A 13,973-nucleotide genomic window follows, 5' to 3' on the forward strand; every position below is an offset into this window, starting at 1 on the left:
GGAGGCCTGGAAGCAACATCTGCAGCTGGGCACGGCAGGGCTCTTGAAGGCCCTAGGTTTAGGTACTTCCCCAACGTTGCTCGCAACCGCTGAGCACTCTGCTTTCCGTGTTGGGAGATAAGCCCGTTACCCTACTTGATAAGCATATTGCTTTCCAATAATTAAGAAGGAACTTCAAAAAAACAGGTAGTTGATGGCAATTCAAGAGCTCTCAACGTTAGAGCTTTGGAATGAGCTCAAACTCTTCAACAAACAAACAAATCAGGAACAGTTATACACGGGCTCAATGGCTTAGTGCAGCGGTTCTCAACCTGTGGTCCGCGAGCATTTGCCTGGTGGTCCGCGAGCAAAGTCTGAAATCGTTGTTTTTTAACCCTTTGCATAAAAGTTGTTAACTTTATCAAGGCTCATCCACTAAATTGTCGACTCTTTGCTTCATTATGTTCGAATAAGGATCTTGATCATGAACAGCTACTGATGTATATTCAAGTTTGCTGGTTATCAAGGGGAAAAGTGTTTGAGTTACGTGATGCTGCGAGAAAGTTTCTTGGAGAAAAATCCAAGCTTGTTGTTCATTTCAACGATAGCTTTTGGGTTGCTGTTCTGGCTTATTTGGCTGACATTTTTGAACAACTGAATAAACTTTCATCGCTGCAAGGAAAGCAGACAAATTTAATTGCTCTCAGTGAAAAAGTACCTGCTTTTACGAAAAAACTTTATCTTTGGAGGCAGTGGCGTAGAAGCATATGGCTTTCGTTTCGTATGGCTTTAGGAGCCCCTGGTTTTCGTTGAAAATGCCGCCCTAAGTAGACTGCAGCAAATTTTGAAATAGTTTCATGTTCAAGTAATCTTTACAATTAAAATAATGTTTTTATTTATTTTTGCATTACATCATTTATCGTGCTGTGTGCACTGTGCAGCCTCATTTTGCCGCCCCCTTGCAGCCTGCCGCCCCTGGCGCAGAGCCAGAACCGCCAAATAGCTGCTACGCCACTGTTTGGAGGACAAGATTATTGCAGGCCAACTTTGGCATGTTTGATCAATTGTAAGGTACCTGCAGCTAATAAGGCCCGCTAATTTTCAAACCTCAATATTTTTCTAAATACTGCATAATTTTGAACGAAACTTGGAATGAGGATACTTTGGGTCTATCTAAACAACATATCTAATAAACAAGTTTCTAAATGAAAGTTGTGAAATATTAAAAAAATAAAAAAAATCTCAAGCGGGCCTTATTAGATGCACGTGTTGTGAATAAGGCCCGGTTTGAATTAGCACCAAAAGTGATGGAAAAGGTGTATTTTCACAATAACAACACCACAAAACAAATTTTAATTGACAACACAGGCACATAACTAATAATTAAATACACAGAGACAATTGTTCCCTCCCTTGCCCCATGCTCTATTTTTTTAAAAGCGACATGGTGTTTTTAGATATGGTAGGGATGAAAAAGTATTTTGATTCTGAAATTATGATATTTCCATTGCAATAACAAATTGGATTAATGGTGTAACAAGAATTGTTTAGGTCACTCAAGTCTTTAACCCTCACTTTCTTAACCAGGGGTGCACAACGTTACCCCAGGGGCCCATAGGCCTCATTACCAAAATTAGCCTAGTGTGATCATTATTATCAGTCTTGCTTTAATTAGAAAAAAAGTTCAAATTTATTGGTTTTACTGCATCAGCATGCACATATCTTTCACATAAAATGCAAAAAAACGGAAGTCAAAGCGGTTTGTTAACTGTAGAACAGTCTAAAATATGTGAAAATAATAAAACCACTCAATTTCAGTCCCCCCAAACTTCAACTTTCCGTAACTCAAAAAGTTCTCAACTTTAGGCTGTGAAACTTTACCAGTTAGTCTCAATTCACCATAGCAGCAATCAGATCTTCCAATTTTGTTTAAAAGATTTGTAACAACGGAGATCCAGGGGGTGGGCCTTATTACTGGCCGGGCCTTATTAGCTGCAGGTGCCTTACGAATTCACTGAGACACCAGAAAATGCTGAAATCAATAAACAACTGTTGATGAATTTTATTTCTGACCATACTCAGTCACTGCAGGATCAATTTAACTTCTACTTTAGTGATTTGAACGTTTAGAGTTTTTCATGGGTTTCCAGTCCGTGAACTGACCAGTGACACTACTTTGAATATGTTGCATCCATCCGAGAATGAGCTTGATAAAATTTTGGATACAAGCTACATATGAGTATCCACAACTGTCTCAGAAAGTTTTGAAAATTATTTTACCTTTTGCGACATCTTATCTTTGTGAATGTGGATTTTCTGCATTGGTTAGCCTACAATACAATAAAAACAACGTAGGCTATTGTTTGCGACTTCAAGTCGGATGAACTCCGATTGAGTCTTTCAAGTATTACACCTCGTTTGGATATGTTGTGCTCAAATTAGCTCAAAATTATCCGTCCCGTTAGCCAAATTAGCTCAAATTATCCGCCCTGTTAGCTCAGTTGGTTAGCGCGTGACTTCTGGAACGAAGAAGCTTCAAGATCAAGCGGCGCTAGTTCGACTCTCGTGGTGTGCGCTTGAGCAACGCACGTTAAGGACTGCTCTCCATTCAGCAGCATTTAATGGATGGAATAATTTCCCGGCAACAAGACTTCAACAATCGGAAACTGCACTCTGTCAATCTCGGTGACCGGGCCTGCGTCAGTAATTGAAAGCCTCTACAAGTATGCGAAACTGCCAGGATTAAGCTCTGCAAGAAGCTTTCCCAGTCCGAGGATAAAGATTCAAATCAATCAATCAAAATGTGCAAGCTCAAGGCTCGCACCAATGTAGCAATCTTTCTAAAACCAACTACTATTTATGACCAAGCAATAAGTGACATTTGTTCGTTACAAGGGGAGGAGGACGGGGAGAGAAGTTCTTCTTCTTTCGTTTGAGACCAGATCAAATCAAATTTCAGGGCAGGTGATGGAGAGCCAGGTGAGTGTAGCTTCGTCCAGCGTTGCTATACCATGCGTTCCATTTGGTGCCTTATAGATCGGACATTCGAGAACGACATGGTCAGCAGTTTGTTCCTCCGCGCCGCATTCGCAGGCCGGTGAGGGAGCCAAACCCCACTTGTGCATGTTGGAATGGAAGCGACCGACTCCGGTTCGGATTCTGTTGAGCTTGACCCAAGTCGGCCGAGGCAGGTCCATACCAGGGGGGCGCGCCACCGGGTGAGGTATAAAACGATGTAGTTTCGTGTCGGTGGCACATCACGCTGCATTCCAATTGTCTTCCATGAAGTGTGCTGCGCTGATGGCATGATCGCTGAATGGATGTAGTAATTCAACAGCAGCTGGCACAAAGGGGTGTCTTGACTTTAATTGCCGGGGAGATTCCTGAGGTGGGATGTTGAGTTTTGCATGAAGCAAGTGGTTAGGATCTCCCGCCCGGCGAGCCAGGTGTATAAGGGTTCCCTTTCGGCGAAGCTCAGCAGGTTGAATGCCTGCATGGCCTGCTGTACCAAAACTGCTGTTGTGGATGAGTTCTATGATCATTTTGACCATGTGCCTGTCAGGGAGTAGGCGGAGTAGTTTGTAGACTAGGCCACGGTGCCAAACAGTGTCATAGGCTGCTGTTAGGTCGATAAAGACAGCCCCCGCTTTCTTTTTTGCCGAGAAACTCTCCTCAATATCCTGAGTTAGTAGTGTGACTTGGTGTACAGTTGACCTCCCGTGTCGGAATCCAGCTTGTTCTTTGGGAAGCAGTGGGTCCATTATTGGTTCGACACGAGCGTAGATCAGTCTCTCAAGGATCTTGAAAGGGATGCAGAGCAAGGAGATGGGGCGATAGCTCTTTGCATCGTCTAGTGGTTTGTTTGGCTTAGGGATCGCGACGACCAGAGATCTTCTCCATATTTTAGGAATCTTGAGGCGGCGCAGACAGGACGACAGGAAATCGCATAACCAGGACTTTAGAACATAACCAGCGTGCATGATAAGCTCTGGACATATCCTATCTGGACCAGGGGCCTTACCAGGTTTTAGGTGCTTGAGAGCAGCATTAAATTCGCTCCGTGAGAAGGAGCTAGAAATGCTCTCCTGGTCGGGTGTGTTGATCTTCCATAGCTTTTTCACTTCTTTGGTAACAAACCGATCGGAGGTACGATCACACGGCTTATGTATCCCATTTTTTATTACCTGCGATGCGATCTTATTAGCAGGAATGGGACATTGTCGGGGTGATTGTCTTGATCGTCCCGTAAGGTTATTGAGTGTGCTCCACGCTGTACGGCTTGAGTGCGAGAGATCGATAGATTGGATAGTCTCTGTCCAGCGTTCTTTTCTTTTTGCATCGAGTCTTTCCAGAAGAGCCTTGGCGGCTGAAGGTGTTGTTTGACCATCTGAAGAGCTAACAAAAGATTGGTAGAGGCGCTCGCACTCTGCATCCCAGCATGGAGTGTAGTTACTTCTACGACCTCGGGGAGAGAAGTAGTGGTCCGTGACTGCGACACAATTTTTTTAAGTGGTCCTTGATTCTCAAAAGGTTGAGAACCTCTGGTCTAGTGGTTTAAGTGCCTGTTTCTGCCTTGGTGTGTGTAGATTTGATTTCCCTTCATCAGTAGATTGGGAAAATTAAGCGATTGAGCGGAAATGTTCGTGGTACCGGCAATTGATTGCAATTTAAGACGGTTGCAACGTTAGTCCTGGAAAGTCCGTTAGTCCTGGAAAGTCCAGATTTCTCCACAAACAAACAAACTTTTTATTTAATCTGAAAAAAAATATCCAAAATTTACATCCTTTTTATAAATACTTATGGCCATTGCGAAAAGCGGTTTTCAAGTTATGGAGAGGAGGGTGGACGGAAATTAAAACAAAACTTTTACATTTCCAGAAACTTTAGAATAATTTGTTGCGCTCTATAGCCTAATGAATTTGGCTAAAGTTGGATTTAAAAAATATATACAGTATTATAATACCTCCCCTACCCTAGTGATATATTTATTTGAGTTTTTCGCTTATCTTTGCATTTTTTTAAACCACAATAATTTTGATGCAAGGAAACTGATTGGTCTCGTGACTCGTAATTAGCCTACTTGGTTTAGGAAATTAGGCAGCAGTTTCACTTCCTGCAGCACAATTTCGTGAAGAATGTAAAAAAATGATTCAAACTGGACATTCAATCGGATATACCGGTAAGATGTGTAATGCCTGAAAATTTGTTCGGTTGGTCACGTGACTTGTAATTACCTGGTTTAGGAAAGCAACAGTTTCACTTCCAGCAGCACAATTTCGTAAAGAACGTAAAAAAAACTGATTAAAACTGGACATTCAATGGGAATATGTGAATTCAAGGGTCTAATCCCAACAAAGCTGTTTTTGAAATAAATGCGTTTTAATTATTTTGGTAATTTGTTTTTGTGGTGGAATTTTGATAAAATGTTGATATGCTTAGATATACCGGTAAGAAGTGTTATTCCTGTAAATTTCACTCCGTGAGGATTTTTTGGAAAACAAAACTATTGAAAAGTTGAAGGGCCCTTTTGAAATTAATAAAAACATTGAATAGTGGGTATTTTTCATGTTTAGGCTTGAAAAATATGGCCGTTTTCTCTGGTGTCACTTAGAAAATAAAATTAGTCGTAGTCGTATACACAGTGTTGCCACATGTATTTAATTTCATCTAATATTTTAAGCTTCGTTGGCTTTTCACTAATTCTTCAAGACTGTATAATCTATTGCGGCTTTTGCATCGCCCGAGGGCAAGCATTAATGTAAACTTGAACATTGCTTATCGCCATTAGGTGCTTTGTTTGCTTTTTCTTCATATTAACTTTACCATTAGTTGAATTCAATTAATTCAAAAGTTTAAAATGTATGTAAATCAAGGTATGAGAGAATCAACCTATGAATACAAAAACAAACGAAAAAAACATAAACTGATCAGCAAAACCTGCAAAAACACTTTCTCAGCAAACATGACTTGTAGAAGCGACAATCACTATGATGCCTGTTTTTTCCAAAGTCATTGTTTTTATTTTTTACATTTCTTGATTTTGTATTTTTTCCTTCTACTTTATTGTGTAATTTAACTGTTTAAATAACGTAATAATTGTTTTGATATGAATTTGTTTGAATGAGAGATTGCAGACTCGATAGGCTCTCACACCCACAGGTTTTCGTTTTATGTGCGTTTTGTTTTGCATCCCAGCAATACAAACCACGCCATCACAATTTTGCGGTTGCAAGCATCAGTTGACGTTATACGCGCCCGAGGGTAGCGCGATATCTTCAAGACTAAATTAAGCAAAGATGTCACGGTTTTGCGGTAATGTAAACCTTTAAAATGAATTTTATTTTTTTAAGAAGTACCCGATGTGAACGCCTCAGGAAGAATGACACTCGATTTTGAAGCAATGTTGTCTGTTCTACAGGAACTGAGTCGTCTTGTGTTGCCACCTTTTTGTCAATATGCATCAGAGCAGAGGTGGGCAAAGTTCTTCAAAGAAAGAGCCGCTTGCGAATAAACCATAAATACCAGCGAGCCGCAAAATCAGTTGACACAAAATAACAGAACAGCAATAAAAACACAATGATTGCTTATCCAATCCATATCAGTTTTGTACTTGACTCGATATTCTCTGAAAATTTGGACGATAAGTTGTTAATGCGAATTAATTCTTCCAACTTGACTCGATTGTTGCAAATAAGAGCATATTATTATACTGTTGATCATGACATTGTTGAAAGAGAAAAACATTGTTGATCATAGCAGCAATAAAAACACAATGTGTGTTTATCCAATTATCTATATTAGTTTTGTGCTTGACTCGCTAATCGATTTTTTGATTTTACAAAGTTGATTACAGAGAATAAAGATTCACAACAATAAGTCGTAGATAAAACAGAAATCAGTCGTACACTGGTTTTTTTGAGTTCTGGATATTTATTCTCTGGAACCTGTGGTAGAACTCAATGGTAGAGTGGCACTGACTGAAATTTTTTAGAACCACATCTTCTTGCATGTCAGTCAGTTCCATTTCTACAGCGGACATGTTAATGGTGAAAGGTTGGCGAATTGGACAGCCATCACTGACTACATTAACGTTGAATGGATTTACAAGAATGCAATGTATGGCATTAACCCCTGTAAATATGCAACGTCACAATTCTATTGTTTAACAATGGCTACAGCAAAAGAGAGACTCCTTTTTGATGTTTATACTGTATTGGGCGCAAATTAGATTTTGCATAAGGAGTCACAAATTTTAATTTTTCTATATTTTAATCCAAATAAAAATATGCCAAACTTTACATCCTTTCTATAAATACTTTGAGCCCTCGCGAAAAGCGATTTTCAGGTTATGAAGAGGAGGGTGAACGGAAATTTAAAAAAATAATAAAATTTTCAGAAACTTTAAAATATCTTGTTGCGCTCTATAATGAAGTTGGGTATAGCGGACGTCTTATAGTCCAGACTATCCACTCATACCTATAGCTGTGAGTATTTAATCTACAGCAACATTCTGAGCGCGGTAGTGCGGTGGGAATGACCAGAGAACAATATCTAGCCTTCTTGATTACATGCATGTATTTATTGTGGAAAAAAATTTTCAAATCATCACACTAACTTAAAGGGTTGCAACCGCAAAATGTATCGATCTCAAAAAGAACTCAAATCAATTCATGTCTCATCAATTAAATAAACTATCACCGCAGCTGAACTGGAATCATGGCTTGACTACGAACAGAACATGTTGGAGTTGGACTGATTGAACGATGTCGCCACTCAACGACTGAAAAAGAATAGTAGCTTACTGAAGGACTGAAAAAAAAATCATACTAAAGGCACTTCAACGGTAGACGCTTGGTTTAAGAAGTTTGCAATGTTGATAGGAATGCCTTGAGCAACGCTGCAATCACGATATACAAAAACGCTGTGGCATGCAACATAGGCTATGTAGGCTACAACCTACAACGCAAAGAAAGACGTAAAACTACGTGTCGTTAGTGTTAAACTACCGGTTGCAAGATTGTGGCATTCCAAATTCCTAACAAGTACTTGTAGAATTGCACATTCCTAGCTCGTGCTTCAAATTTCTAATAAGCGATACAATGTCCTACAGAAGAGCTGCAGGGAAAGCCTGCAGGTTTCACAACAGTAATAAGACGTAAAAACACATAAGAAAAACTGCAAGGCGCTACATTGGCTAAAGTTGGATTAACCGCTGTGTTGTGCAGTGCCGGATTAAAGGTCTGTAGGCACATTTTATAAGTGGCCCGAAAATCAGGGTTGCCAAGTAAAAAATTAGAACTATCAGTGTTGCCAAATCATTGTCACAAAGATCGTTGTTGCAACCATAACACAGGGTACCGTGCAAAAACTTGGTCATATGCCTAACTAAATAACACCTTTGCGCGTTTTTTGCGATTAAAAACGCGTTAACTAGTTTTTGGAGGTCAATCTTACAGAGTAGATCGCTTTCAATACACAAAAGTGCCAGTGTACCAAGACGTTGTTGACACATTGTTGATTGTTAAAGTCTTTAATTCGTTTCAGTTGTGAAAAACGAGCGTTCCCCCGAGCAATTCGTAGCCATTAGAGACAAGTAGGCTAAATTCTAAGTGCTATTTCAGTGTTCGGAAATGCATTATAAACACCAGTAGTGTGCAGCATTTTAAACATGAATCCCATTCTCTGTTCTTATAAACTTGTATTTTATGATGCCCAGTCTTATCTTATCTGACAGCAGGGTAGGGTAGGCTTATATCTCATGAGGTAAGTGACATATTTATCCTCTTTCATGTTCAGTATTATTGTGCATAGCCTATTAGTATTAAATAATAGTTTTATTGCAGCTTGATACTATTATTGCGCACAGATGTCCACTGCTGCAGTAAAATGTTGTATGGTGTGCAATACACCTAAGCAAATATCACGCGTTTTGCCCAAGACAAAGAGGGTCCGTAGTGAGAGGGGGCCCGGAATAAATCTTCGTACCCCTAGTGAAAATTTCTCTCAGAAGTCCTGCCGGCCGTAAATGGGTTAAACAATCAGAGAGCAAGGTTTAAAACGGAAAATTGAATTTACATGTTGAGTTTTACTATCTCTGCACAAATAACTTTCACAGAAAGAAACAAGCTCATAACACAAATAATCAAACTCTAGCCTGCACTAGCTGTCAGGCAGTGTTGGGCGCGATAACTCATTTTTCAGTTAAGCGATAACGATAATCGATAAATCAAAAAAAAGTTAAGCGATAACGATAAACGATAAATTATCGCCGATAATGCCCGATAACGATAATTTTTTTTTCTTGATTAGCACTGCGCCATCCCATGCTGCACGAACTGTTTTCATCAACATGACGAAAAATCGAACATAATATACTGTAAAGGGACAAAACTTTTTGTAAGTTATGCATAAATAGAATCGCAACAGCGGCAGTAGGTATCGAATCTTCAACCTCTTGATCCAGAATCAAACCACTGAGGTAACCGCCGTGCTTATAATTATACCTTCAGATACCAGTTGGATGCTTTTATCAATTGAGTTACACTGCCGCTTACGTGCAGTAGGCAAAATAATTGAATCAAATAATAATAATAATAATGTTATGGTTTTATTTATTGTCGCTCTACAACAGCTAAGGTCTTTTAGCGATATGGCTCATTTTTAATTTATATCAGGTTTACGCAGTGACGATAGGTGAGGGAAAGCAAGGAAAGCAGTGCTTACCTGAGCAAAAACTATGCAAAATATAATGACTGAATTCTAAGTTTAACTTTTTATTACTTTTATCACGTCTATTTTAGCTTGAAAATTACTGTGTTTGTGACTAGAATTACTCGTAGCGCTTGTGAGTAGTCTAAGTCCTCACCAAACCGCATGTCTTGCCTATAAATGCCAATTAACGCAAACGTTCTTGTCAGAAACCACTACTGATGCTCCAGGAAAATCAACTTTCAAAGTTGCTTTCCCCACGTCCAAAAACGTCAAAAAACCCCTTCGTTTTATCCAATCCGCACTCGTTTTGCAAAACGCTACCAGCTGCTTAGCCAATCAGATGTGTTATGGTTAAAGTTGCTTTCCCAGTGACGTCAATGCGTACAGTCGCTATAGACTATCTCGTCACACGCTCAGAATGGTCTCTCGTCACGGTACACAGCACAGCATCATAAAGCATCCTCAGTGCAATGGGCAGCCTACACTGGATAAAGCTGGAAAGCAGCTGCTTTTAATTATTGCAGTAGAGTTAGCCTAGCCCTCTCTCTCTGTAGGTATCATGGCTGATACAGCCCTCAATGTACAATGATGTTCCAGTTTGATCGATCTCGTGCGTCTTGCCAAATTTTAGTAGGGTTCTTGGTATGTGGTTGAAAATTGTGCAAAAATGTAAATCTTTGAGCTCCTCTTGACCGTTTTCCTAGTATTTTTCCACTTAAAGATAAATCTTCAAGTTTGCCTTTCCTTATGATGTGACCCAAGAACTTCAGTTGCCGCAGTTCTATAGATCTCATTATCTGCTGCTCCTGGCCCATCTGTTGGAGAACTGCTCTGTTGGTTCGAAAAGCTGTCCATGGAATTTTGAGAATTCTTCGGTAAAACCACATTTCTGCAGCTTCAAGCTTTTTTCGTGTTTTTGCCGTTAGCGTCCAGGTTTCACATCCATACATCAAAATTGACCAAACAAAGCATTTTAACAAACGAATTTTTAAGGTTTTGGAGAGCTTTCGATCTTTAAAGATTTTTGCCATGGTGTTGAAACTTGATTTTGATAGTGCAATGCGTCGTCTAATTTCTTCTTCACATCGGGTGCTTGGATTCAGTATTGAGCCCAAATAATTGAATTTTTGAACCTGTTCAGTTTTGTTATCATTGCAGTACACGCAAATTGTTGGTTCAGGAAGACGTTTCGAGACTGCCAGAGTTTTAGTTTTGTTAATGTTTATTTTTAGTCCATATTTTTTACTAGATGTTTGAACTGCATCTAGTAAAATTTGCAAACCACATTATGACGTTGCAAGCAAGACTGTGTCATCTGCATATCGAATGTTATTTATAAGTTTTCCGTTTATATTAATTCCTTCATCAATATCTTCCAGTTCTCTAAGGATGAGCTCACTGTACAAATTGAAGAGATCTGGGCTCATGACACAGCCCTGTCGAACACCTCTTGCTATTTCCAGCCATTCAGTGATTCCATTGTGAAGTATGACAGCGGCTTGTTGCTTGTAGTATAGATTGTGTATCATACGGAAATCTTTATCATCAATCCCAATTCGTTTTAGTGATGAAAGAAGCTGGAAATGGCGTACTTTATCAAAAGCTTTCTGATGATCTATGAAACACAGAAATACATCTTGTTGGTGTTAAATTGAACGCTCACACAGCATGCGAATTACAAAAACTGCATTTCTTGTTCCTCTGTCAGGCATGAATTCATATTGGTAAGCAGATATTTCCGGTAAAATCTTTCTTCGTATTCTTTGGAGGACAATTTTCAAGAGCAGTTTTAATGTATGTGACATTAGACTTATCGTTCTGTGGTTTCCACACTCAAGTGTGTTTGGTTTTTTCGGAAAGGCAATAAAAAGAGATTTCAGCATATCTTTAGGTAATTCACCATTTTCATAAATGGTATTAATGAGATTCCACAACAAGTTTATTCCATCTTCTTTCAAGGCTATCAACATTTCCACCACAATTTCATCTGGGCCTGCTGCCTTGCCGGTTTTTGAATTATCTAAAGCCCACTGTACTTCTTCCTTTAATATTGGTGGTCCAGTTTCACAATTAATCATATTATTATCAATATCTTCTCTATCATCTTGAAAAAGGTTAGTGATGTACTCTTCCCAACGTTTCTTCACATCTTTCAGTTCATAGAGAATTTTGCCATCAGAAGATCGAATGCACTTCGAGGTTAATACAGGAGGGGTTTTGGATATTAAGCGTATTTCCTTGAACAGTTCCTTCGGGCTGATGTCTTTGAGCCTTTCAATTTTTTCACAATTTTCTTCTAACCATTGTTCTTTTGCAGATTTGCACTTTTCTTGAATAGATTGATGAATTTTGTTATATTTTTCTCGGTTTGTTTTTGACTGTCTTCTTTCTGACATAAGACTTTTTATTTCTTCTGTCATCCAGTGAGGCTGTTTAGTTCGTCTGGTTTCTTTTGGTATAACTTTATCTGCTGCTGTTAGAATACTTGTTTTGAGATTGTCCCACTGATTATCTACTGTTTCTTTCTTTGGTTAGCTGGGAGATTATCCAGGACAGCATGGCAAAAATCTGTTCTTGTTACAGGGTCTTTCAGAGCAGTTAACAAATATTTCGGTTTGCATTTCGGTTGTTTTAAAGTGTTTAAACGAATTTTAATTGTTGCAATTACAGGGTTATGATCACTGTTTGCATCAGCACCTGGATAGGCTCTTGCATTAGAAATGGAAGACTTATATCTTTCATTTATCATAATGTAGTCAATTTGATTTCTTGATCGGTCACCAGGACTTGTCCAAGTATATCGACGCCGAGGGTGTGCTGCAAACCATGTGTTCATAACAGCAAGCTTTTTTCCTTCACACCAGTCAATGAGCATCTCACTGCGATCGTTTTGTGATCCAAGGCCGTGAGATCCAACAGTTTTTCTATGTTTGTTGCAGCCAACTTTAGCATTAAAATCACCCATCACAATATTCACTTCCTGTGATTTACATTCTTTGTACAGTTCATCCAGTGAGCCGTAGAAATCACCAATTTCCGAGTCATCTGCATCCGTTGTTGGTGCATAAGCAACAATCAGATTGATATTGAAAGGACTAGCTTTCAGTTTTACGAGAAGCAAACGATCAGATTTAGGCCAACTACCCAATATTGATTTAGAAAGTTGTTTGTCAATAATCACAGCAACACCTCTTTGATGTTCATTACCTCCAGAATATATAATTGTTTTATCATCTTTCATGAATTGACCAGTTTTTGTCCATCTTTCTTCGCAAAGACCCAAGCAGTTCATTCTCATTCTGTCCATTTCTAGCATAATATTGTCCAGTTTTCCTTGTTGGTAAAGTGTTCGTACATTCCATATGGCAATTCTTTGAGTTCGTTGTCGGAATATTTTTGCATTAATTACAGTTGTTGAATGACGATCGAAAGAGCCCTGCAATCGATGACTCCGACTACCGGGCGAGGGGCTCTGGTTTCTAGAACTCGGAGACCCATTTACGCCGTTTCTCGTATTTTTGTTAAACTTTTGCATCATTGTAGACTTGGCCATAGTACTGAAGTAGGTAGGCCAGTTTCTTTCTTCAGCGCCTCTGTGTTTAGTCAGCCGCACTGCTTCCACCCGCACCACGAGGAGGTACACAGATGACTTTTATAGTGCCAACAACGGTCACCCACGGCCAGTAAAGTTAGCGCTACATAAATATAATGCCTACTTTAGACTGGCAATTAATTCATTCGGGTAGCTGAAGCATCGTGCTTTCCAACGATCTAAACAGAAATGAGAAAGCTGGAGGCACTATAAGTAGAAATGAGAAAGTTGGAGGCACTATTCCGCTTTTACTTCTATTCCGCGTTTTTGCACCCTTCCTAAAAGTAGTTGCGTTTTTTTTGCATGACGTCACACATTTTCATGACGTCACTAACCAAGGCGGCCGATGCTAAACCAGCACCAAAAAATCTATCCTATCTTTGCTTCTGCATAAAATCCCCAGCAAACGCCTTTTTTTTTACATGTCTAGTATTGGCCAACTTTTGTCGATACCGATACCGATGCCGATACTCAAAAAATGGCCGATATCACCGATACCGATATATCGGTCCATCTCTAGTACGTAGTAGTTCTGAAAAAATCTGAATATAAAAACAAATACTGTATTGGGATAATGGACATTCAGCCTTGTATAAGTGCTTATAGAGAACCTGACATGATATCTTCGCCTTGAATATAGTACAGCCTTTTCTCTCTCCTCGGACTACTACCTTAACCTGGTGAGAGAGCT

At 39.4% G+C, this 13,973-nt stretch overlaps 1 protein-coding gene across 1 annotated transcript; it reads right to left on the reverse strand.

The window, feature by feature from the left end:
• Positions 1-12,202: 12,202 nt before the first annotated feature.
• Positions 12,203-13,243, reverse strand: LOC145764429 (protein CFDP2-like). The gene has a single exon (XM_082576043.1). It carries the CDS (start codon positions 13,241-13,243, stop codon positions 12,203-12,205), a length of 1,041 nt encoding a protein of 346 aa, XP_082432169.1.
• Positions 13,244-13,973: the final 730 nt, after the last annotated feature.

Source organism: Aplidium turbinatum, chromosome 2 (assembly GCF_918807975.1).
Source record: "Aplidium turbinatum chromosome 2, kaAplTurb1.1, whole genome shotgun sequence".
NCBI lineage: Eukaryota > Metazoa > Chordata > Ascidiacea > Aplousobranchia > Polyclinidae > Aplidium > Aplidium turbinatum.